At 26.6% G+C, this 24,909-nt stretch overlaps 2 protein-coding genes across 3 annotated transcripts; one reads left to right on the plus strand and one right to left on the minus strand.

Moving 5' to 3' along the window:
* The first annotated feature begins 2,240 nt into the window (after positions 1-2,240).
* LOC111034903 lies at positions 2,241-19,404 on the plus strand. Of its 2 annotated transcripts, none has more exons than XM_022316326.1 (4): positions 2,241-2,544; positions 17,996-18,130; positions 18,464-18,629; positions 18,934-19,404. In XM_022316326.1, exons 2-4 carry the CDS (start codon positions 17,997-17,999, stop codon positions 19,108-19,110), a joined length of 477 nt encoding a protein of 158 aa, XP_022172018.1. In that variant the 5' UTR covers positions 2,241-2,544; position 17,996; the 3' UTR covers positions 19,111-19,404. The 2 variants fall into 2 exon arrangements, with proteins under 2 accessions (XP_022172018.1, XP_022172019.1); XM_022316327.1 differs by lacking the exon at positions 2,241-2,544 and adding an exon at positions 16,347-16,365.
* Positions 19,308-22,137, minus strand: LOC111034902 (phosphatidylinositol glycan anchor biosynthesis class U protein). Its single transcript, XM_022316325.1, has 7 exons — positions 21,834-22,137; positions 20,909-21,111; positions 20,619-20,823; positions 20,253-20,484; positions 19,911-20,182; positions 19,681-19,823; positions 19,308-19,517 (listed from the first exon to the last, which is right to left on the minus strand). Exons 1-7 carry the CDS (start codon positions 21,961-21,963, stop codon positions 19,407-19,409), a joined length of 1,296 nt encoding a protein of 431 aa, XP_022172017.1. The 5' UTR covers positions 21,964-22,137; the 3' UTR covers positions 19,308-19,406.
* Between the last annotated feature and the right edge of the window lie 2,772 nt (positions 22,138-24,909).

Below are 24,909 nucleotides of genomic sequence, written 5' to 3' on the forward strand. Positions count from 1 at the left end.
AAATGAATAATATCATAGAATGTGGTCATCCCATAATAATAATCGTAATACTTATATATTGTCATTATTACTATTATACAATTATAAGACTACAATAAATAATATTCCTCATCCCACTTATACTTAATAAAGTACAAAATCCCTTGTAAGATTTTCGTTTATATTTTTATAATCCGTAAAAGGTTAAGTTTTACATAGTTACACGTATTATTCATTAGACAATTCATAGATGCCATTGGGAATAAAAATTCAAGGAAATTCCCGACAGAATTCTCCTTCAGAATTTTTCAAATATCGCATGTTTAAATTAATGTTTTTACACTTAAACAGGAATAATTCTTCTAACTAAATACAAATATTTATACTTATATTTTATATAACATTTAAACAAATTTAAGTGAATTCTTATGCGGTTTTTATTTTAATTTTTTATTGTTTAATAATAGATGAATGCAACATTAAATATTAAATGACTTAGATACCAACCTATAATATGATAATAATTATAAATGTTTTGTTTTTATACATTTTTGAGAAATTTACTGAATGTAATATATGATTGAAGGACGAAGGTTTTAAATTACATTTTAAAAACAAATGTAAATTTCTAGAAAGATATAAGCTTACGACCAAAAATTGTATTGTAATATTGAATATTATACTAAATTGTTTCAAAATATATTAAAAATCATAATATTTTCATTATATACCTATTTTACCTACTATTTTATTACCTACATTGGTATTATTAAATCAATACTTTGTTTTTATTTCCTATATAATAGTCATAATAAACAATCTGTATTTAAAAAAGGGCAATAACTAAATATGGTGAAAAGTATTTGAAATAAACATGTTATTTGTTAGCATGACGTTACCATCAGCAACAATTAACTTAATATTGTTTGCTTTTAATAATTTGAAATGCACACATCTTGATAAAAAAAATATAAATGTTTATTATGTTTGTCAGTATTTTCATATAGGTACTAGGTGTCTAGGTATTATATTATAAGTCTTAACGCGTAAGTCCTATACGAAAGATTGATATTAAAGCATATAACATTAAACACACAGCTTCACATAGGTACTTTGGGAAATATTCATACTTAATCTCTAAATCATTGATTATCTAACAGTATCCTTAAGTTTCTATTAGCCTTGTTCTAATAAAACAAATTAATTAAATATTTTTTTCAATACCTATGTGTAAACCCTAGACTTTAATTAAAAATAATTGTACATGGCCATTGGCCACATAGACATTTTAGCTAATAATGTACATTAGAGTATATAATTATAAAATATATTTTAAGTCATGGTTCTTCAAATATTAAAACGATTGCATGCCTGTTTGTATATTTAATTAAAAACAATAATTGTCTCTATGTTTATATTTTACATTGGGTAAATACATTAAGTTTACTATAAAAACATCATTGATATACCTACTCGTTCATGTGTGTAATGTTTATTGAATATACAAAAACAATATTTTATTTAAGAATTTTCATATTATGTAAAATATATTCTTCTTTAGCTTAGTAGTATACAGTTAAAATTATTTCTATTTAATCCGATGGATAAGTTCGAAAAAATACAGTAGAAACTATCTATTTTGCTTATATTTCTAACCTGAATTTATGTTTTGGTGGGATCATTGTTTCTGACTCGTCTTAAACCATCATGTTTCTAAAGCCACTCCAAAAGCTATAAGCATTATCAATTATTATCATTAAACATGCGTACACACCTTCAGGCTTCAGTAATGGCTAAATAATAACTAAGAATGTGATTATGTATACAAAGGGGAAAACAACCAAGTATTTTGCATATTATTATCTCTAAGTACCAGGGACTAGAAACGCATCGAAAAAGACAGGTTCTGAAAACAGAATCCTTTAAGAATATTTTAATTGGAATCCTTGCCACCAACATTTTTTCAGCCAATACCTGTAGGAATTTTTCTGAAAAAATCATAAGGGTTCCTGTCCCTGCAATTTGACTTATGTATGCCTAATTATAATATGCGTACAGTGCGTACCTGTATGAATTGTTACTATACGCGCGTGGTGTGTGTGTGTGTGTGTGTGTGTGTGTGTGTGTGTGTGTGTAGACGTGCGCTCGTGCATTGGGCCGAGTTGTTTTGTTTATTTAAGCGTACCTATACACGCGACTCGACACACGCGATTGCCGAGGCCGCGGTGGATTGATCGCCCCTCACGTTTCCGTATCGCATTTGGCCGACGAGTACCGGTCGATTTGGTTTACACACGCGGTCTCGTATGACGACGGCGGGCCAGCCGATCGCTTATACGTCGATTCATGCTAAAATAGCCTCGTCGCACTGGTCTTCGACATCCAATCTCCAAAGTCCGATCGTGTCGTTTAAAGTAAAAAACATTCGTCAGCAAAACGTCGTCGTAACACTCAGTCCGAGCTCGCGGCACAATCGCAAACGCCTCACACAAGTGGCGTTTACCTACTTTAAAATATAATATACACTTACGATTCTCACACAAATTTAAATCACACTGAGTATACGTAAGTAATATAATACAATGTACATGTATATATTATTATGTATATTACACAATTTGTTGGAGTCATTGGTGCAACTAGAAAGACCCCCCCCCCCCCCCCCTCCCCCCCAACACACATTAACATCGTAGAAAACTGTCAAAAAATTTTCTTTGTCAATTTAAACATAGCTACGAGCTATATAGGTACTAGGTATGTTACATTAACATAGATTAGCACATTTTCCATACATACGTCATAACACAACAATCGAGTGAGACTTATCAAATATCATTAGCAGTGAAAACATTCAAAACAAATTTGCAACCTCAGGTACCAATTTTTATTATATCTTGTCTTTATGTTCAGATCGTTAATTGTATTTATGAAAATAAAATGCTAGCAGGGGTGTGGGGATTAAGCCTGCATTAATTTTTCGTTGGAAGTAGCCCTATCTAACACCCTATAATTTTGACTCTGGTTGCGCCTATGGCTGGCGTTAGTATATTGTGTTTTTTTTAAATAACTTACCTATTGTTCAGTATATGTCTATATATATTTTAATTAGTTATAGAATATTGTTTAATGGTGTTTGATCTTATTTTACGTGTGATAAACTAATATTGAGTTATTAGTTATTACTTATTTCGCTTATTTCACTATCGTGCCATTCAAATTATTGGTGTCATAGTTATTACGATTATCGTTGTATAGATTAAACCTACTGTATATTATATAGCATTGAATGTATTTTCATGTCATCAATACATTTTATGGTTACTATAAAAATGATTTGTTCTCACTTCAGTGAAAATCAAATTCTGATAGTTACATTCTTACGTACTCACTGACACCTCTGGGCTCTGATGTAGATATTAATGTGTTTTAAAATAACTATGTCATGGCTTTTAATATGAGATTGTGTAATAGATCTGAAAAACACCAGCCAACTTAGATCGTTTTTTATATATCTTTCTATCTTATTGACATCAAAAGTGTACTATAAAAATATGAATTTGTTTATGTTTGAGAAACAATATTTTGAGTGATTCCAAAATTTAAATGAGAACGTAATATAAAAAAGTTTTATGAAGTTATGTATTTATTTTAAAAGACCATCGTAAGAAACATAACAATCAAAAATTAATAAAAGTAATGCATTTTGTCCATTTGGTTATTTTGTTCAACAATTGTACCGGGAACCAACATTTTTATGTTTCTCAACTCTTGAATTATCACCTACCACTTTCAATTAATATATGATACCTAGTATTTAATGTTAATAAATTTAATTATGCAAATGCATTGTCATTTGTCAATAATTAAATTCAGTAAAGTAAAATATAATACCTACGTGCCTTATAGCTTATATACAGAGTGATTCACCAAGCATGCTCACTCTGTCACCCCCATTTTTCCCTTTAATAATGAAATAATTCAAATTCTTTTTTTTGAATCATTGAATTTTTCACAAAATTAGGCAAAACATTCAAAATAAATACTCATTAAACTTGTTAAAAATGGTTTTATATGAAAAATATAAAACAGGTATAATATTGAATCTACTATTTAATTACACTTAGACTATTTTCACAAAAAAATAATATTGATCAGCAGCATTTTTAAATCACTATTATCCTGCAAATAATTCACTGTCATATACTCCTTGAGTAGAACAAATAAATTTAAGAATTTCAAAAATGGTTTTTGAGTTTATTTAAAATTTCAAAAATCAGAATTTGAATAATAATTATATTATTATAGGAAAAAATTGAGATGAGCATGCTTATTGAATCATGATCTATATTTATGTTTAGCCATTTTGTACGTAGATAAAACTTAAGATAGTTAAGGTTATACTTTCTGATATTTGTTGTGTAAAGGTACCTGATTCATTTAATTTAAGTAGGCACATTTATTTAAAACAAAATTTGTAATTTACTTTGTATATTCAATAGTCCATTAATTTGTCTGATAATGATTTCATTCTAAATATCAACTATCTTATTCATCAAAACATAAGTTAATCTTCATTTTTAATTAGGTAATACAGATATAGACTGCATAGAACATAATTACGTGAAATCATATAATTTGTATTCACTGACATGCTTCATCATTAGGTATACTTAACTTGTACTAATTTGAAATGCATATATCATATGCTATAAAAAATATGAACATTTAAAAAAAAAAACCTATAACAAAGTTTGAACATCGGAACGTCTATTGCAAGTATAAAATAATAATTTAGATAATGCTTAGATAGTAAAAGTATAACATTTTTTTTTTTGATTTTATATTTCAATATTTGGTGCAAAAAATAGTATATTTTTAAAGTTTAAAGCAATAGTTATCATTGTTTTATATTATTGACAATCAATATAGAAACAGGACTAAAAATATTTTAATGTTAGGAAAAATGTACACAATTTAAGTAAATTTCAATAACACCAGCATTTTACATTTTACATTTTAAAATATCTCGCTCAACAAAATTGTTAATGTTTCATCTTTTATTTCTAATTTTACTCTACATATCATTAATAAAAAATTATGAAGAAGCTCAACATTTTTATAAATAATAGTTTGCACAACAAACTTTCAAGCCATCACAATCTTTGTAAAAATATTCACAAATCCCAACCCTCCCGAGAAATCCTCTTATAAGGTTAAAGAAATGATAATGTTGAGACATTTTTTTAGTATTACGAGTATATGTAATTATATTAATAGTGATAAATAATAATAATCATAATAAAACAAACGATTTATTAATGACTAATGCTATGAATATTATAAACATTTTAGGGTTCAAATTTAAAGTCTAATAATAGAACCTACGCCATAATTATAAGGTTATTGAGTATATTGATTTAAAATGTTTTATTTGTGGTACCTTTTGTAACCAAAGATTGCATACCGTATTACCGTGTTACTAGAGTAAGTAGAGTAAGTAGAATAATATATTATAACCATATGGGCACCTAGATTACATGGTTTACAGATGTATATTATATATGAATACATATACTTCACTATCATAGACATTTATTTTTATTATTATTATTATTATTATTATTTTCATTTTTACATATTTAGCCTTTTCATCTAGACAACTGATCTAAAATCGTCTATATATCAAATTCCAATAAGTGTATAATACGTCATATAGTATATATTCCTAATTTGTTCCATAGACATTTATTTAAGACAGGCTCTAGAATATTATTGTATCCAAATTGAACGTTGTTGACAAAGATTATTTGACTTATTGACGGCTTCGTAGAAAAATTAATTTTATAACCTATTGTCAATAAACCAGCTAACCGTATTCGGTATAAAGTGTGTGCTTTGGACGTTTTCATTAAATATTTAAAAACAGTGAACATTAATTTGAACAAAGAAAAAATATTGAATTAGGGGCATTGTCTTTCTCTCTCTCTCTCTCTCTCTCTTTCTCTTTCTTTCTTTCTCTCTCTGCTGAGGGGCGAAGAATGAAGACGGTCAGAGCCGTTTTAGTATTAAAAATCGCTTTGTAATATATAAATACATTTAAGTAATAAATCATAATAAACAATCCAAGTGAATTTGAAATTATTTTATTCATTTTTTGTTAGCTTACTAATATGAATATATAATATAAATTTATCAAAAAAAAATCATAGTAATATAAAAAAATTATGAATATGTAAAATTGAAAATCGGTTACTCCTCCCCTTAAAACATGTCTGATTACGACCTTGGAACGATATAAGATGTCTAATAGTTATATATAAGGAAAGATGGTTTTAAACAGAAATTGTTTAGTTTTCGTTCCAAATGTCACGTATATAATCCAAAATAATAAAATCATGTTAAATAGTATATGTATAATATTATGATCGAATGATAGATTAATTGGAGGTATATTAACAACATACAATCATCATTATCGTTACTGGCTTTTTTATATTTAGAATGGTAATAGATATGAAGTAAGACACCAAGACTGGAACGAATGCTTGCATGAAATTTTAAATAGTTAGGACTCGCACACGATAACATCAAATGTTTTTAACATAAAAAAAAATAAAGCGTAAATGCATGGTTATTTAGGTTTTTTACACTTTATTCACTGCTCTAATTTATTTATTTAAAATAACAAAACAATTTAAGCACCTGTTTTGTATTTTCTTAATGCAGTGGATAAACTCATATTTTATCTTTAATGACTAGTTAACACAGTGATAGTACAAACGTCTAATGATTTTTTTTTAACTTTAGTGTAGCATTATTAGTTTTATACAGAAATTATTCAACTACTTTTCGTGTGTGCAAATATATTATCTTCTATAACGAATATAACTATCTGAGTGACCTAACCCAACAGAAAATTAATGTATTTTTAATCTAGTCCGGTTTTATATTATACGGATTATGTGATTACTTGGATTACAAATATCTATTATTCTATTGTGTGTCAATTAACATTTTTATTGAGATGATTGTTTAAATTCCAGAAATTAATAATTATCGGAATTGTAAAAACAATATGAACATTGGATATTAGTAGTTAGTGTACTGTAGGTATGTGATAAAATATTTAAACCAAAATCAATAAAGTTAATATTCAGACCAACCCTACCTATATAATATAAAATATATGTTATTATTATATCGGAAATCGATTAAAATAATTTATGACGGTGCGTTGTGCATAAATTATTTCACGCTTAGTGTCTAAAATTAACATAGATACTAGATAGTAAAGTACACGCAATTTTAAAATTTAGTTTCCTGACAGAAGATTTAAATCGACCAGTTTCAGTTACTGACGTCATAACTCTCTGGTCATAAGTCGCTATACAGTAACAGTAATATTAACACAATAATTATAATATCATTTTTTTTTTAAATTAAGTTATTAAATAATATTATTTCTTATTGAGGTACCAATAACATAGTATAAAATATAAACACTAATTTTATTTCAGAACCATCATGGTTAAACTTGTTGTAATAATATTTTTTTTAACTTCATTTTATAATAATAATATCTGTAACATTCATTTGAATAAATAATATTAAACTTATTTATGACTTAAAATTTGAATCCAACTATACAAATAGCTTTTTAAATTAATTAATTATTAATGCACTTTTGAATTGGTCGTTTCCGAAGAATTCTAAATTTTTAAGACTAACCAGTGTGTTTTTAATGTAACATACAATTAAATTATAATTGTATGAATAAGAATAATATGAATAATGTAAATTGTAAATAAAAATACATGCCTACTAAATTGAGTAAATAGTCTAATATGTGTATTCTTTATCCTTTTTTTTTATTGGTTCAAATAACTTCAGAGCCAATGCCAATTATAGTTCAATATTATATTTACACAATTTTGAGTGTAAACACTTATTAACTTAGGTAAATTAAATTATATAATTTAGTTGACAAGAAGTCTCATACGAGTAGATCGGCTTAAGCACGAGGTGATTGTATGTTGCAGTGAATGTATGCCCTATTCTCAGGATATTTCTTTAAAATTAATAAATTGTTAATTACTAGGTAGGTATTAAAATAAATAAATTTTTTTATTTAAGCTTTATACACTCAACGATTAATTTGGACTATTGATATTTAAATATAAAACATCAATAAAATGAGAAAAAATGAAATTGCTGACAATTTCCTCCTTAGTAGTCCATAAAAAAAATCTTGTGATTTTGACGCGAACTAAACAAGTTTAAGTGAACATAAAAAGATACTTTTACCATAGGTAGTTATTATATATTATGTTCTTGTCAATAAGACATTAAGGGCATGTTAGCCACGCTCCTTCAGTAAGACAGTAACAGTACCTACCTACCTACTCTAAAATGAACTTCGGATACATAAGTACAAATAGTACAATGATTTTAAAAATAAACTAAAACCTAATTACTCAACAGTTATTAGTATAGATCTATAAGCATTTAATTTGAATTTTATTTAGCATAATTTGTCAAAATCATAAGTTATAAAAAACTCAAATTTTTTATTTTTATTTTTTAAATGTATTTAATTTTTTTTTTTTTTAAATTTGTTTAAAGTGTACAAGTGTCTGGAGCACTCAAACTATAGTAAAATATACCTATAAAATATATAAAATATAGTTTTTTTTTTAATACATTATACCATAATTCAAGAATAGTGGTAAATAGTAACACCACTAATATACCAGTCAATATGTATGGACATATCCGAGTAATTTTTCCGAAAAAAAGTCTTATTTTTAATACTTGAAACATATTCACGATCTTTCTCCGCAACACATTAAATTATATTTATATTCGCTTTTTTTGGGGGCCATAACATGCGTATTGCGTAGGTATACACTGCAAACATGGTATGGTACATTGTACATAATATAATTAATTCTAGCTAGGTACATTATCAGTATACATTATTTTGACAGTGTCTAAACAACTAAGAAATAAACAAAGAAAATCATTTGTAAATGAAACATACACGATACGCGGGTAAATAAAAAATGTTTAGAAAATACATATCATTGTAAAAATGTTGAATCGATAGCTCCTCTTAGAATATAATGTGATTGTCATCGTAAAATATTGGTACCTAACTAGGTAGAACAAAGATAGTTTCAACTGATCGATGACCGCCGTACTCCACACAATAATATTGGCACAATGAAACTTTCGACAAACGTTACATGGTGTGTATAATTAATTCAATATAATAATATATAAAGAATAATAAATTAAAGCCACTTTCAATTCAACGTGTGTGTATATATACTGTCATTAAGTACCTACCTCCTCGTCGTCTTAACTGCCCAGTAAAAATCATATCGTAAGACAACGACTGGCCGTACAATATTCCCGTAATCGACGTACCACATGGCTACACAACTTTTTATTATTTGAGTGTAGACTTTTGTGCACATAATATGTTGGTCACGTTTTATTAAAATATTTTTGCAAAAACCTATAAACATTTGGTGAGTCGTGGAATGATTGATCGATTGACACGGTGTATACGTTTTGGACTAAGAACATTTCCCCAGACGTTTTAAAATGTAAGATATACTATACATATTTTTTTTATGGCAAAAGTGTATTTTTGTTTAAAATTTTAAATCAAGCTCATTGTAACTTATTGGACGGAAAAAATGTTTTAGACGAACTACACGTTTGGCTTGAAAAAAAAAATATCCAAAAGTTGGTTGGTAAAACGGATATTACGATTAGTATTAAAGTAATCTTGTGGTGCATTTGTCATGTATGCATTGAAAAACCCATATTTTCTAACTCCATTTTAGGTTTTAACAGAAGTATAAGAAATAGCTATTGGACACACAATTTTTCTTATTTTTTTTCTGAAAATTCTCTAAAAACTACTTGGAAAAACACTTTTATCGATAGGTAATGGAATACAAATATTATAGTGGTAAGAAATTATTATTCAAATTAAGCAAAAACAACGGATAAAAGCGAAGAAATTTAATTTATATTCATACTATTAACACGTGTCACGTAGTGTATCTTTTTGTTACAAACCTCAGTCTTTTTTTGGAGGGGGAACGAGGGGAACTTGGAGGGACTTGGACCCTCCAAAAATTTCTATTTTAATTGAAGACTTTTTATTTATAATAAGTTTTTAAGCAAAGATTCATTATTCGTGTATTTTCAATATTAGATATCGGATCCACCCACAAAACATAATATAATATTACAAATTTGTTGTTACAATATCAAACGGGCAAAAGTCCGAAAATACAAAATATTATATTGCACTATTCAAGACTTTTTGTTGAAATTTTTTCAAAACTGATTTTAAACAGACTCCAATTACAAGAAAGACATTTCTCATAATATTTATTTAGAATTGGGTCGATATTTGATAGTTGTGTTTTTTGTATATTTGCAATTTCGAATCGACGGTTACAGTATTAAAATATAATAATATATGTAATATTATAAGTATCTAACGTTGTGATTTGTTTTATTAACAATTTTTTTTCATTTTAGTAATAGGTAGATGTATTATAATATATGAATATATTAAATGTACGAAAAAAAGGAGAACAAACTGATAAATATATGATTTTATATTATATTACATAAAGTAATATATTTTAAAGGTATTTGAACAGGGGCGTAGGAGCCCACAGGTCTATTTTATTTAAATATATCTAGCCCCTCCAAGTCAAAAACTAAAATTGTACCTATAGGGATATACTAATAGGTTGACTCAGAAGTTGAGACTGTTTTTCAAAAGTAATAATTGTTGCATTAATATTTGAATAATAATAATAATACATCACTATAATATAATATACCGAATTCCCAAAAGAGGATTTGAGGTCCGATATTAATAAATTAGGAATTTAGCTGCAGTAAGTCATATAACACGAGCTCTTCATAATATCTATAAGCATTATTCAAAACTGAAATAAAAAATCGTTTCTCGGAGAAAAAAAATTTACCACCGCACAATATTGTATAATAGTAACTTCTAATATCTTCTACCCACATATAATATTATTATACGTATATATTTATTCTGTTTGTTAAAAAATCGATATTTATAATGGTTTTATACTTTTATACAAGTAGGTAACACACGCACACCATACTGTATAGGTACTATCTGACTAAGTAATCTCGTACAAAAAGGTACGTTTTACAAGTTTAAAACATAATATAATTTCGAATTAAAGAAACTGTTACAATACCATATATTATTGTCTGTGTTTTGTACCGCTTTCGTAGTAGGTAAATGCAAATAACGAGCTGGGGGACAAAATTTCTTTTGCTCCGAAGCAGTAAATATAAGCCTTTTAATATCACGTTTTTTTTATAAGCATTTACTTATATATCACAGGGGTTCTACTATATTTCAGGCTAGTCTACACAAGTTTTTATTAGTTTGTGTGGGTATGTGTATGTGTTTTTACCTTTTAAATTTAATTTTTTTACCACATTCGAATATTTTACTATAGCACACTAGCATACTATATACAAATATATAATATATTATTATCTATATATGAAGCTATTTATAAGTACCTATATTCATATTATAGTATTAGCAAAACAACGTTTTGACATTCAATCACTCGTTTTCTTTCTCTTTTGAAATGTCCATTTGAATTTTAAACATAAACGTTACCTGTATATACATATGTGACTACTGACTGCACATGCTCCCCATTTCACATTTTATCCTTTAAGTATCTATTTATTCAAAGATAATGCTGATGTTTGGATTTGCTAAGTACTTATACTAAGCCCATATTTTTAAATACTTAACCATGTTTTTATGTCATTTAAAGAATGTACTGTAGTGAAACAAACTTATTTTCCAAATAGGCAATTAAAAAAATAATCTTTAAGAACTAGTACCTCCTCGTATACCTACTTAGAAATTCCAAAAAATATGAAAAATCAAATAAAACAATGAGGGTAGAAAATGCTTGGTTAATCATCCTGTATGGCTGTATATTTATAAATATTGCCATACAAGCATGGATTATAAATTACTTTTTAGGATTTAATACGTTAGCCCTTGAATGTACTTTATGTATTAAAAATTGGCTAAATGTACTTCAAAAATCCCGAAACAAAATTTAAATAATCATAATAATTAAAATACAATACTTAAGATTAAATATAAATTATACTTTAGATGAGATAACATTTGTCTTTATTTTAATTCATACTATTATTCTATCGTTTAAAATACATTTTTGTATTTATAGCAGCAAGTACCTATGTCATAATGTTTTATTTTACGACAGTAATAAGTAGTCCAAAAAATTATTTTTCTATGGAATCATGTTATATTATTAAAATCAATGTCCACAAGAGAAAAATATAATATTAACTAAATTTAATACATTATCGTATTATATAATATCATTAGCTAGGTATGTAATAAATGTTAGTGTACCTTCCTAGTATGCACCAAATATTATAGCTATTATATTAACAGAAAGTGATGTAATGTAACTTAACTTTTTTAGTGTTGAACTATTTAATTGTAGTTTAATTATCACTCTGTATATTTTAGTCAATTCCTACGTAATGTTCGGACTGTAAATTAACTACTCCTATATAGTTATTATATTACTTTTATAAATGAAGTACAAATTGTGAGATGACACTTTACACGGGTGTAGCAATTAAAAATAGGCAGGTATAAATAAAGGTATAATAGGTAGCTCAAGTATTATTTGGATATAACTATTCCTATAATATTTTTTCCTCTTTGTAAAATATTAACACTATAATAAGAACTGTTGTCTCCTTCACAAGTCTTGGCTTTTGGAGACAATCATTTTATCACCATTTGTATAATTTACTTAAATTTAAAAATGTCATTTCTGTAATTTTTTTTTATTTGTATGTTAATTATTTAAATGCAATAAATATACATTATTATTATTATTATATTATTATATGGTTTTTAGTGTATTTTACATACTCTACCTATAGCCACTGAAAGTTAATATATAGGAACTTGTATTATTTATTATTATTCACGGTATTTTAAATGTTTTTTTGTTTTCTTTAAATAAATTTATCCGCATAATATTATTTTCTCAAATAAAAACGAGGTATATTTTTAATATCTGTATGTAATATACTAATACACTATTAAGTATACACAATTATACATATATTTTGCATTATAACAGGATTACGCGATGCCGGTATTAATAATAATTAAGCAGGTACCTAAAGTGCAATTGAATATTGGTATGAATATATTATATATTAACAATTTGGTATAAATTCATGTTAACTGTTGTCGTGAATTATTTACACCCAAAGACTGTTTGAACTAAACTATGGACAGTGTTGTCATTATTGTTATTTACTTTAAAGTTGTTTTTTTAAAGAAAGAAAGAAAGAAAAATAAACGTACAATCTATACGACTATACAGTATGGTAATAATAAGTAATTTTGATGATATATAGTTAGATTTAAAAACATTTATGGTTAGGTAAAAAAAACTTTTAAGTTTTAAGTTATAAAATATGAAACTTTTTTTAACAAATATGTTTTTAGGCTGAATATACGATAAAATGTTTCTGAACGATTTTTCGTAAGGTTTTTGTTGTCATGGTTACTTATTAACAAAAACATACCTATTTATGATTCATGGATTTTCCTAGTAGAAGAAAAATATCGAGCTATGCAATGCTTTTTTATTTAGTTTTTAACCTAAAAGTTATTACAAGTCGACAATAAAATGATTAAGGAACAATATAATAATATGGCATAATAAATAATAATCGAACATACGCATTAGATTAAAATATAATAATAAACGTGCTTACGTGCTGTACCTATTAAATATTATGTACCTTTAATTTAATTTTTAAGTTCTTATGAAATTAATACCTAATTGGCCAATTAAAATAAACAGTTAGGTACAAAGTACCTTAGTAGTACTTACAAATAGTGGGTAGGTCATACGTAGTACATAAAATAAAGGAACATTATACCTGCATGCAGAAAAAATGGTTTCATAAAATATTTAGGCATCTAAATAAAATAAAACGCCTTCTTTGCATCAAAAATTGTAATAATAATAAAATAATAAGCTACTAAACTTTTTATCAAAACCCAAAATACTCAAATAATTAGAATTGTTACGAACATTTAATAGATCAAAATATTTTATTCAGCATAATAAAATATTCAAAGAAAAAAAATAAGCCAAAACTAAAATTTGCCGTAAATACCTATTACAAATCGTTAAAAATATAAAATAACACAAAAAACTCTCAATAAACCTAACAATAAACTTTCAAACTACTATAACTAAAATCACTTGTCATAGAAAAATGTTTTGTACACAAACAATCATAACTTTTAGACTTGTCGTTATAATATTTAATATTAAAATAGAAAACAACTTGTAAATATAATAAAATATGAAAATACAATATTTCATAAATTACAAAATTAAAAAAAACTAAAATCTACTGTTTACGTTGTTTATTATTTTAAGTAACATATTTTAACTCACAGAAAACATGACAAATTGACAATAAAAATTAAAAAAACCAACTGTGATACATACATTAAAATGGCATATCCACCGTGTTAAATATAACAATATATTGTCTGAGAAATAATGTCAACAACTTTTTCTACAGTAAAATTGATTTATTATTAAATACACATAAAATATGCATGTTATATACTTTTGTAAACTAATATGCAATAATACTCCACGTATACAAAATAATATGCAAAATCAAATTTGGTATTTGTGTCATATGAATCGTATACATTTAAAACCCCCTTCGACATGCATGTACTATGTACAGACATGCAAATGCATATAATTCCGTGCTCTAATTATTACCTATTTTGTATAATTATTACAAAAAATAATATTGTATTTGATCCCTTTTATATAGTCACATATAGGTAAGTACTTTATTGGGGTAGATTATATGTATATAGCGATAAAGGTACCTACTAGGTACTTACTAGTGCTACCGCAATTAATTACAATATATTTCATTTAGGTGTATATTATGTATAACCATAAACCAAATAGCCAATGGTCCTACTTAAGTTTCTATAAAACTAAATCTAAATCATCAATTATCAATTTGAATAACATTAAATAAGTAGTTATTGTTACCTATAAATAACTTAACTTATGATTGGATACCTATCATGAAAATTCTTTGTACCTACAGTATGATTAATAACTGTCTGATATTTTTTATATTAATATTTGTTTTAATTAATTAACCAAAAGCAATTCAAAATTACAAAATGTAATACCTATTATATCTTATCCTCTAATGCAAAAATAGTTAAATAAAATATGGTTACTTAATAATAAAATTACCTTTTTAAAATCGATATTAAATATTATAAGAAATAAAATATTATGTGGATATAGCTTGAATATTGTGGAAATAACCACCCAGTCTTTAAATAAATAATACTTACTTCAAGGATACTTACCTACCTACTTATTTTAAGCCTTTAATATAATTATTCATTTAACAATTTCGTTATATATTCTTAAGACAATTGCAAATAATTTAGTTTGATTAAAACCTAATAATATATTATATATTAATGTATAATAGCAGTATTTTCTCGATAATCAATATATTGTATAAGCACACTAATTGTGATTTGTGAAAGAAAGTTATTCTTTTTAATCATTCAGAGTTTCCACCATATGACGTCTTATAAAAATTATTTTATTATACATCAGGGGTGGCAGAGATAAAAGGTTTGCGAGTCGCACAAATTAATGAAACATAGGTAGGTACCTAATAGGAAGATCAGTAAAAAAAGCATGATACCTTCATTATAATATTGGTAAAAATGTTAAGACGCGATCCATTGTTTGGCCACCCTTGTTATATTTATGTATAAATACATATAAAATTAATTTACTACTTATTATATTAAACAGTTATAAGACACTTCTATATAATTACAAAATCATTGTAGTGTAAATAATACGTTGAGTTCAATTATTATCATCATATTTTGTTACAAATTGCAATCTTTAAATAATTAGGTAGGTATAGGTACCTAGTCAAACAACAACTGCAGACATAAAGAAATATAGGTTATATGTATATACTTTATTTTATCAATTATACCTTCTATCATAGATTAAATATATTTGAGTATATTTAATCTATACTTCTATCTTCTAAACGCAATGATAAGTAAAATACTGTTGAACAAAATTATATAAAATTTTGAATTTCATTACTATACCTATATTTACTAAGAAATATAGGTACCTATACATGTTTAATAGATCTTAATTATAATATATAATTAGGTAGCTGGTAAGTATACCTACCATGAATAATTGTTTATTTTTTGTTACATGAGTATTTATAATATTGTATCCAGTAAGTAATTAGGTACATAAATAGGCAGATTTGAACAATTTTGAACAAGGGTATAAATAAGTACCTACCTACAGTTCTGTTCTAGACCAAAACTATAGATGACTAAACGCAAATGCGCTAGGAACATACAGTAGACAAATAATCAGCGTGTCTTTGACATACAATTTGAAGCTCGGCCAAACCGTTTCCTATATGTCTATATGCCTGTATATATTCAATTGATGAGATCCTTCCAATTCATGTACTAAGTTTACTGTCATATATTCGGTAGTTTTCTCTCTAAAATTTCATCCGTTCATGTTAGTTTAAATTTGTATTTAACTTTTAACGCTGCAATCGAAATGGACAAGATGTCAAATTAATCTTTACTTATTTTAAAATTTGATGGTTTACACATTATATTACCTATCTCAACAACATTTACAATGCCTACCGTTTAATCCGTGGGTATAGAGATAGTACCTAGGTATATCTACGACGGCGACGTAGGTATATCTACTTAATCCAATAATTATATTTGTTGGATATCAAAAGATTTGGAATTTTATAACTTTTAGAACGTAGGTATACAAATATTTTATGTATTTAATTATATAATTTAATTACATAATATTATGTTGATTGAATTTATTTTAATTTTAATGTTTATATTTTTTCAATGATTAAATCTTAATGTTCCTAATTATTTAAGATAAGCAGATACGAATCATATAATGAACAGTAAAATTAACGAGGAAAAAATTATTGTTAAATCTATATTTTGCTAATTTCAAATAACACCTATACTGTATAGACAACTATTGTAACTTGTAAGCCTTTAAACGGTTCGTTCATAATAACAAATTAACATGAATCATAATAATATTCCTAGTATTATAATACATAGGTACATTCAGTAAGTAAGTACATAATTTCGGAAATGTTAAATACAAATTATTTTTAAATGTTTTACATCATTGCATTACCTATGGTTTTTTATTCTTGCTTTTAATAGGACTTCTTCTAGGTGTGCTATACTACTGGAGAGTTTTTAATTGTATTATTGTTTCTCTCTGTGAAAATATATTTTGATTATACCTTATTCTACCTAAGCTTTTTGAACAGATTATAAATGTTATATTTCGGCTCTTTTAATATTAGCGCCTACCTATTGCAATTACCCACCCATTAAAATGTATCTTCCAATTAATTTCGCATTTACTTGACCTGTTATAATGTTATATTATGCATCCATTTTAATTTGTAAAAACTAAAAATCAATACCTAGCTAGGTACCTACTTAATTTTCCTAGAAATGCATTATTCTTACGTAATAGGTAGGTCGATTAGTATTTCTGCGAAAATAAGCTGTTAAGAATTGGCAAAAAACTTACAAATGTATAGGTCTACCCATATACATAGGCACCCACCTAAATATTTTATTTCAAGTTATTTTGCTGTTTTGCACAATTCTCTCAACCATCTATGTTTAATATTCAATCTATACTGATGCTGCATGGATTTTTTATAATTTACAAGTTGGTTTTATTAGTAATGTTATATTTTATTTAAAATACGTTTTCAGAATGATTACTTTTGGACAACATTTTGCTATATCGTTGGCTACTCAACAGCACAAGAATAAAAATCAACCTGAACACCAAGATCATCAAAATCAACAAGATACATCACCAGGCGGAGTTAATATACTATTGGGAGGGTAATAATAATAAAATAAATTTAATTACAAATATATACATACCCATAGTATTGATTGAATTTACAATTTGCACACAACCACAAATCACAATGCACTTCAGAAGCAGTACATACCATACCAAACCAAACATTTGAGTCATATTGCTAATGTTCTAAAACATCATTTTTACGGTATATAATATTGTATATAATTAAATACCTATCTTATAAACACCTAAGACATGTTTACATTTTACATTTTACATATTATAGGAAAATGCATTAAAATAATTTACACATGAACGTTATACTCTATTACTATTAATATAATCATTATATATTTTTTTAATAATAGGGTAATGATGAGTAGCATGATATTATTTATTTTGTGGATGTGTTATTGTTGTCGATGGAAAGACAATAAGTTTGATTCGACAACATGTGATGAACAACCACAACCTTTTTGGATTGATGTTAATTCAAACACTTACTATGAAGCACTACAATGGTCTTTACAACAAGTAATAAATTGTTCATTGTTAATACACAAAAAAACACATATTTTGTAGCATGGCCAATGGAAATACAAACAGGCCCATACTAATATGTTATATCAGTTTAGACAAATGGTTTAAAGATCATTTTATCTGAAGTTGATGTTCATGAAATTATGAATACAACACAGAAAAAAGATGTTGAATGGTTATAATAAAATTACTACTTAATATATTAATCATTATTTAATAATTGCTACCCATACCACTAAATCAAATTGTACATAAAAGTACTAAAAATAATTAAACTTTATACAACCATTTTTTTTAGGAATGTTGTGAAATACCAGAAACATATTGTTCACCAGAGATCATGCAAGAAACACCACCAAGATACGAAACCGTAATCACACCACCACCTGGATATGAGGATGTGATAAGAGAAAATTACAAGAAGAAAAAATCTTTATTGGATATCACAGAAAATAATAGGATGCATACCATTTGACCACAGTTGTTTTAAGCTTATATTATGTATCCACATACATACTTGCATTAAGTTAATTACACTAGGAATTACAGGGAAGTAGAAAATCTAAGCAGATCCGTTCATCATGTTCTGTACAATTTTACTTTATTGTTTTTTGTAAAAATATATCATACATTGTACTTATAAATTATAGTTATTAGATGAAATTTGGTATGTGTTTTAGTATAAAAAAAATACCAATAGAACATTTTTTTTTTCAAAGTTGTCATATTAAGATTTTAGAATTCTTCATAAAGAGTTGATATAAAATTGTATTAATCAAGCATTAGACGGGCTTCTTTTCCATTGATCATACGTTTCATACCATGTTTCAGAGCAAACTCTCGCTTGATGTATGCAAACAATAAATCAGTGATCAGGAATATCTAGAAAAATATATTAACTAAAGTATTGATAAACATTTTAACATCATAATATATTCATATTTAATTAACAATTATAAACATAAATCATTGATAAGACATATCAAATTCATTCTGATTTTGAACCAAATTTGATATAGAGAATAAAAATATTTTTAATTCTTACTTGAGTTGTGGCAAAAGCAAGAGTTACTCCAAAATAGAAATTAGCATTTGCTGAGCGTGAATAAATCCACAAATGCCACACCGTAGGAGCAAAAACAGTACAACCCACAAAGAAACATGATACAATAAATGCTTGTTGCATAACTGAAAATTAATATAAAAGAATATCGTATAATATTTTTTTAATAAGTTAATGAGTAATATTAGTTAATAGTTATTAAGTTGACATACAGTAGAATAAATGCCTATGAATTGGAAGAAGGCTGAGGTAAAATCCAACATCTCCTATGCTTGGATATGACTTAAAAACTGCTGTTAATGTTAATAAGCTGGTGGCTAACAACAATGGGTCACGACGAAGACGTATACTTAATGGAACCACATATAGAACAGATGCATTTAATTGAAAAGCACAGACAAATAGTGCACGGAAATGTTCAAACATCTCAGTAAAAAAATACCAAAACAAACCAATATTTGGTTTTAAATCACGAACATTTAATCTGAAATATAAATTGTGACATAAATACTTTAAAACCGTAAATTACAGTATAATTAAAATTTAGTACGCACATAAAACCATAAACAGAGTCTAGGAATGTCCATTCATTCATAATTGTGTAGCATAAGTACAGAAGCAAGCAGCTAATGGTACCACAGGTTAAAAATGTAATTATGAATGAACCAGTCTTTTTCTTAGAGTCAATAGGTGCACAGCTTATCATTAAGGGGGCAAGCAGACCAAATGTGTAAAACGTTGGCAATGATGCTAATACTAAGCTCAGACATCCTAGTAGCCTATGTCCTAAAAAAATAAATACAAAATAGGTATTAATTATTTTTAATATTAAATAGTGTTATTTAGTAGCAGTATTTAAGGGTTGTATGAAAATCAAAATATTAACTATACAATTTTTTTTAATAAATGTAGATACTTACGTTTTACCATGGAATATAAACATAGTGCCAAAAATAGGTTGTTGAACACTGTTGTTGTTCTTGCAATACAGCTAAACACTGTATATGGGTTAAGCATGTAAACCGAACATACATAAAACGGATTTATGACTGAAAAGTCATCTGGTATCAATAATTTGCTAAATTCTTTATTGTAAACGTGTTTTGTTTTTGTTTGCTGTTTAAGCTAAAATAGTATTAAAATAAGAAAATTATATTAGTACTACAAGTATTTACAGAAAAATAAAAATAATATTACAAATTTAACATACCAAATTTTCAGTGTAAATTTTAGACGTAAAGTACAACACAAAAGCAGTTGTGAGATCGCACGCAATAAATACTAATGATACATAAAAATCTGAAAAAGTTGATGTCAAGTGACTGAAAAATACAAGAGCCAATGGAGTCTCGTGAAATAAATCCCCATCATATGGATTGATATTCTCGTTGTATAAAGATACACCTTCAATAACTAAAAACAAAATTTGATTAGATTAGATATTAATTAAGTTGCAGTAAAAAAGTAAAAACAATAAATTATATTTATGTATTTACAAGAAGCAATAATAGTTTGAAATCCAAAAATACAAACATATTATAGGTTCTTTTTTTTGTGGGTTATCACAAACTTATAAGTATGTGCTTGTCCATAGGTTGTTCTTCTAGTAACTGTATCGTTTATTGTGATTAAAAAGTAATAACCAATTGCATTAAACTACTTATTTTGGCCGGTATTATTATTATTTAAACAGAAGTCTAGATATCTATATCAATTTAGTCTTACATAATATTTCATACTATTTCGAAACAAGAGATATGGATTATCATAAAATACATACAAGGATACTGTACATAAGATCTGCTAACAACAATGACATCCTGAAATAGCGAAAAACTTAAATTGCACAAAATACAATTTAAGATGAACTTTAAAAAACAAGTCATTAAATAATTTATATGGTACCTAGCACTTAATCATTTTATGATAGATGTGATTGAGTAAAATGCTTGAAAATAATCATTATAATACTGCACCGAATAGACATTTTTTAAAAGGTCACACCCTACTTTTATTCTTATAGCGGTGGTCTTGGAACAATTTACTATAATCATCTAATGAGAACCAACGATATATTAATTAGAAATTGGTAACAGAGAACTATTGTAATTATGGACACAGTGATTTATTCAAACCTCTTTTCCAAGAGTTCAATGGCGTTGACACTTCAACCCGGTCTGCAATGGAAGTGCTAAAATCGCTGAAGCTCAAATATATCCTAATAAGGATTCCAATCGAATACACGAAAAATAGTAATTTTTCCATAAATTACTGATTGAAGATTAAACTCTTAAACTAAACGCTATGTAAACATATTCAATTAAAATTTGAATGTGTACAAAAGAATACACATTATTTTGCTTTTAAGTAGGAAAGAATACCGGATATTCGATTGATACTTAAAACTTAATAGATAGTAGATAAAGTAAAATCGTTAAAGTACTATTAAATTAATAATGTTTACCGTGGTTGAAAATCATCGGTATTCAGAACTAAAAGTGATAAGCGTGATAAGGGTTTCGGAAGTTCATCCATGGTCATACCAACTTAGTTATCTGTGTTTAACAATTGCATCACTGATTGTCCGAGCGGGGGTCTTTTTTGAAATCAGGGTTCTTTGGTAGTGTAGTCCAGTGGCGTATTTACGGGGGGGGGGGGGGGGTTCATGGGGTCTGGACCCCACCCATTGACTCGTATCTTATACGTGTTAAATTTCTGGTATTTACATGATTAAAAAAAAATTTATCATACGATACCTATAAAAGATTTTGTAAAAAAATGTCTTCCCTTTTTTTTAAAAAAATTTGTAATTAATATCGTAATTTTTTTGTCATCAATTTACAATGCCAGTACCTACAGCTACTCCCAAAATATGTTTTTCAACCTTCAAAAGGTTGAAAACTTATCTCACATCAACTATGAATAAAGTAATTTAGGACATATTTATTATAAAATTTATAATCGAGATATACAGTATATTTTAAATTTGTTTTGTATTTAGGATAGCTTAAACTGATTGCCATTGATGTTTATAATTCATCGGGATACACCCCTCAATGTAAATGCAATTAATAATAATATGTCTCTAAGTCCTAGACAATTAGATATTGTTCTCTAATCTCTCAATACTTAGTGAACAGTCTTTAGTTCTCATGGGTTTTTTATTACACTTAAATATAAATTTTAAATTTCTGTTATCATGAACTAAGTAGGTACCTACCTAGGTGAGCAATTTATTAGTTTACTAGTGAACTACTTACATAATTAGTTAGTTAATCATGGTTTTATTATGATACAAATATATATATTATAAAATAAAAAACTCAAAAATAGTACATAGACTTTTAAATTGAATATGTTATATTTATTTAATAAAAAGAAATTTTAAGTTGTGGGAGGCAAAGCCCCCCCTCTCCCACGGATCTTTGTTCTGAAAGTTATCTGGACCCTTCCCATAACAAATTCCTAAATGCGACACTGAGTGTAGTATCAGTTCAATTTCAGTGCACACTTTTATTGTCAAATCGAAAACGCTATCAGATAATTCCGAATCCGTACTTTACGACCATGTATCATTCACGTAGCTGTCACGATTGGTTCGTAAAATATCAATTCGTGTTGCATATTTCAGTCGTAAAGCTCAATCGTGGGGTTTAGTACTCTTGTAGCAGGGTTAATTTCTTAATTTATTTTTTAATTATGTGTATTTTATATTATTAAATAACTAGTTATTTTTAAGATATAAGACACTAAAAGCAATAATTAAGTTGTTACTTATTTATTACGTGCAATATGAGTGGACATAACTAATATGAATGTTTTGAAAATGAATGAGAAACAATGAATTTCATTGATTTATATGAAAAGGAAGAAGTTCTATGGAACTCAGAATTAAAACCGCAGGACACATAAGTATAATATTAGAGACTTAGAGGCTTTCAGTGCAGTATTGGAAATGGAGTCATCCAAAAATGTTTCACTTTAAGTTAATGACACTACATTAAAAGCAACCTTAACCCTTAAAATTCAATTAAAAAATAAACTTTTACTTAATATTCACTAGATATCAGAACCTAAACATTTTTTGCATTTTAATGTTATAAATAATTTTAGGAGCACTAATGGGCTCCATTGATAAAAACTAATATACTAAAAATAAATTATACATTTTTGGTACCTATTTGAAAAAGATATCCATGAAAATACCAAATTTTATCTTAGCATGTATCTCAATATTAATTCGGGGTTAGTCTATTACTGCACTGAATTTAACAGGCCTATGATAGGTCATTAATTATTTATTATAAAACTTTTTTAGTAATAATATTTTTTTTAATTTTGAAGGTTTTGGTCCTGGCCATACTATAAGTAAATTTAAAATTTTAAGAAGTCCATATTGCTCCGAAAAAAGGTCCGAATTTTTTTTAACCAACTAATATTATTTTTTATTATTATTAGGTATTACCAATTATATCATAATACATTAATACAATAAACTATGAATTTTTTGAAACACTGTGTATAAACTTATTTTTGTTCCTTATCGTACTGCCTATTTAAAAATCAAATGTAGAAAAGCAGACAGACTATGTAACTCCAAGTGCCATGCTTCTAAATCGTATTCAAATAAATAGGTAATAATATAATTATAATTTATTATAAAAATAAAATGATGATACTTGTTAATTTTTTTTTGTTATTCCATCAAAATATTTGTAATATTATGGTACATAAATAAAATGAATAATGACTGTTTAAAAAAAAATCAATACTATAAATAGCTAATGATTATAATTTATAATAATAATAAAAAATAATATTAGTTGGTTAAAATTTGTGGTTTACACTGCCCGGGCAGGACCACATTGACCGGGCAATGTACACATTGCCCGGTATTCCACATTGCCTGTAACATATATAAATTGTAAAATCAATAATTTATATTTTGTTAATCCCCAGTACAATATGCTACTGAGTATTTTTTTTTCCAACTTACTAATTTTTGAAACCACTCTCGTGAGCTGTAAGTCACAACTAACACAAAGATCAACGATTATGAAATACGATCGTGTGCAACCAACTGTAAATGGCAATACAATTTTATTTGTTGGGTCGAAAAGCGTGAGAGTTGAATACAAGGTTTCTGATATATTGTTATAAGTTATAACAACAGTCGAAAATATTAAAATCCATAGGCAAGATTGTTTTTAT

Source organism: Myzus persicae, unplaced genomic scaffold (assembly GCF_001856785.1).
Source record: "Myzus persicae strain clone G006 unplaced genomic scaffold, MPER_G0061.0, whole genome shotgun sequence".
Classification (NCBI taxonomy): Eukaryota; Metazoa; Arthropoda; class Insecta; order Hemiptera; family Aphididae; genus Myzus; species Myzus persicae.

Bases quoted from the DNA above. Each gene is read 5' to 3' on its own strand.
- LOC111034903 (XM_022316326.1), top strand. From the start codon at position 17,997: ATGATTACTTTTGGACAACATTTTGCTATATCGTTGGCTACTCAACAG. The intron at 18,131-18,463 runs GTAATAATAATA...TTTTAATAATAG, and splicing joins GTTAATATACTATTGGGAGG to GGTAATGATGAGTAGCATGA. The intron at 18,630-18,933 runs GTAATAAATTGT...CATTTTTTTTAG, and splicing joins TACAATGGTCTTTACAACAA to GAATGTTGTGAAATACCAGA.
- LOC111034902 (XM_022316325.1), bottom strand. From the start codon at position 21,963: ATGGAAAAATTACTATTTTTCGTGTATTCGATTGGAATCCTTATTAGG. The intron at 20,485-20,618 runs GTAAGTATCTAC...TTATTTTTTTAG, and splicing joins TTTATATTCCATGGTAAAAC to GACATAGGCTACTAGGATGT. The intron at 19,824-19,910 runs GTATGTCAACTT...ATTAATTTTCAG, and splicing joins TCATAGGCATTTATTCTACT to TTATGCAACAAGCATTTATT.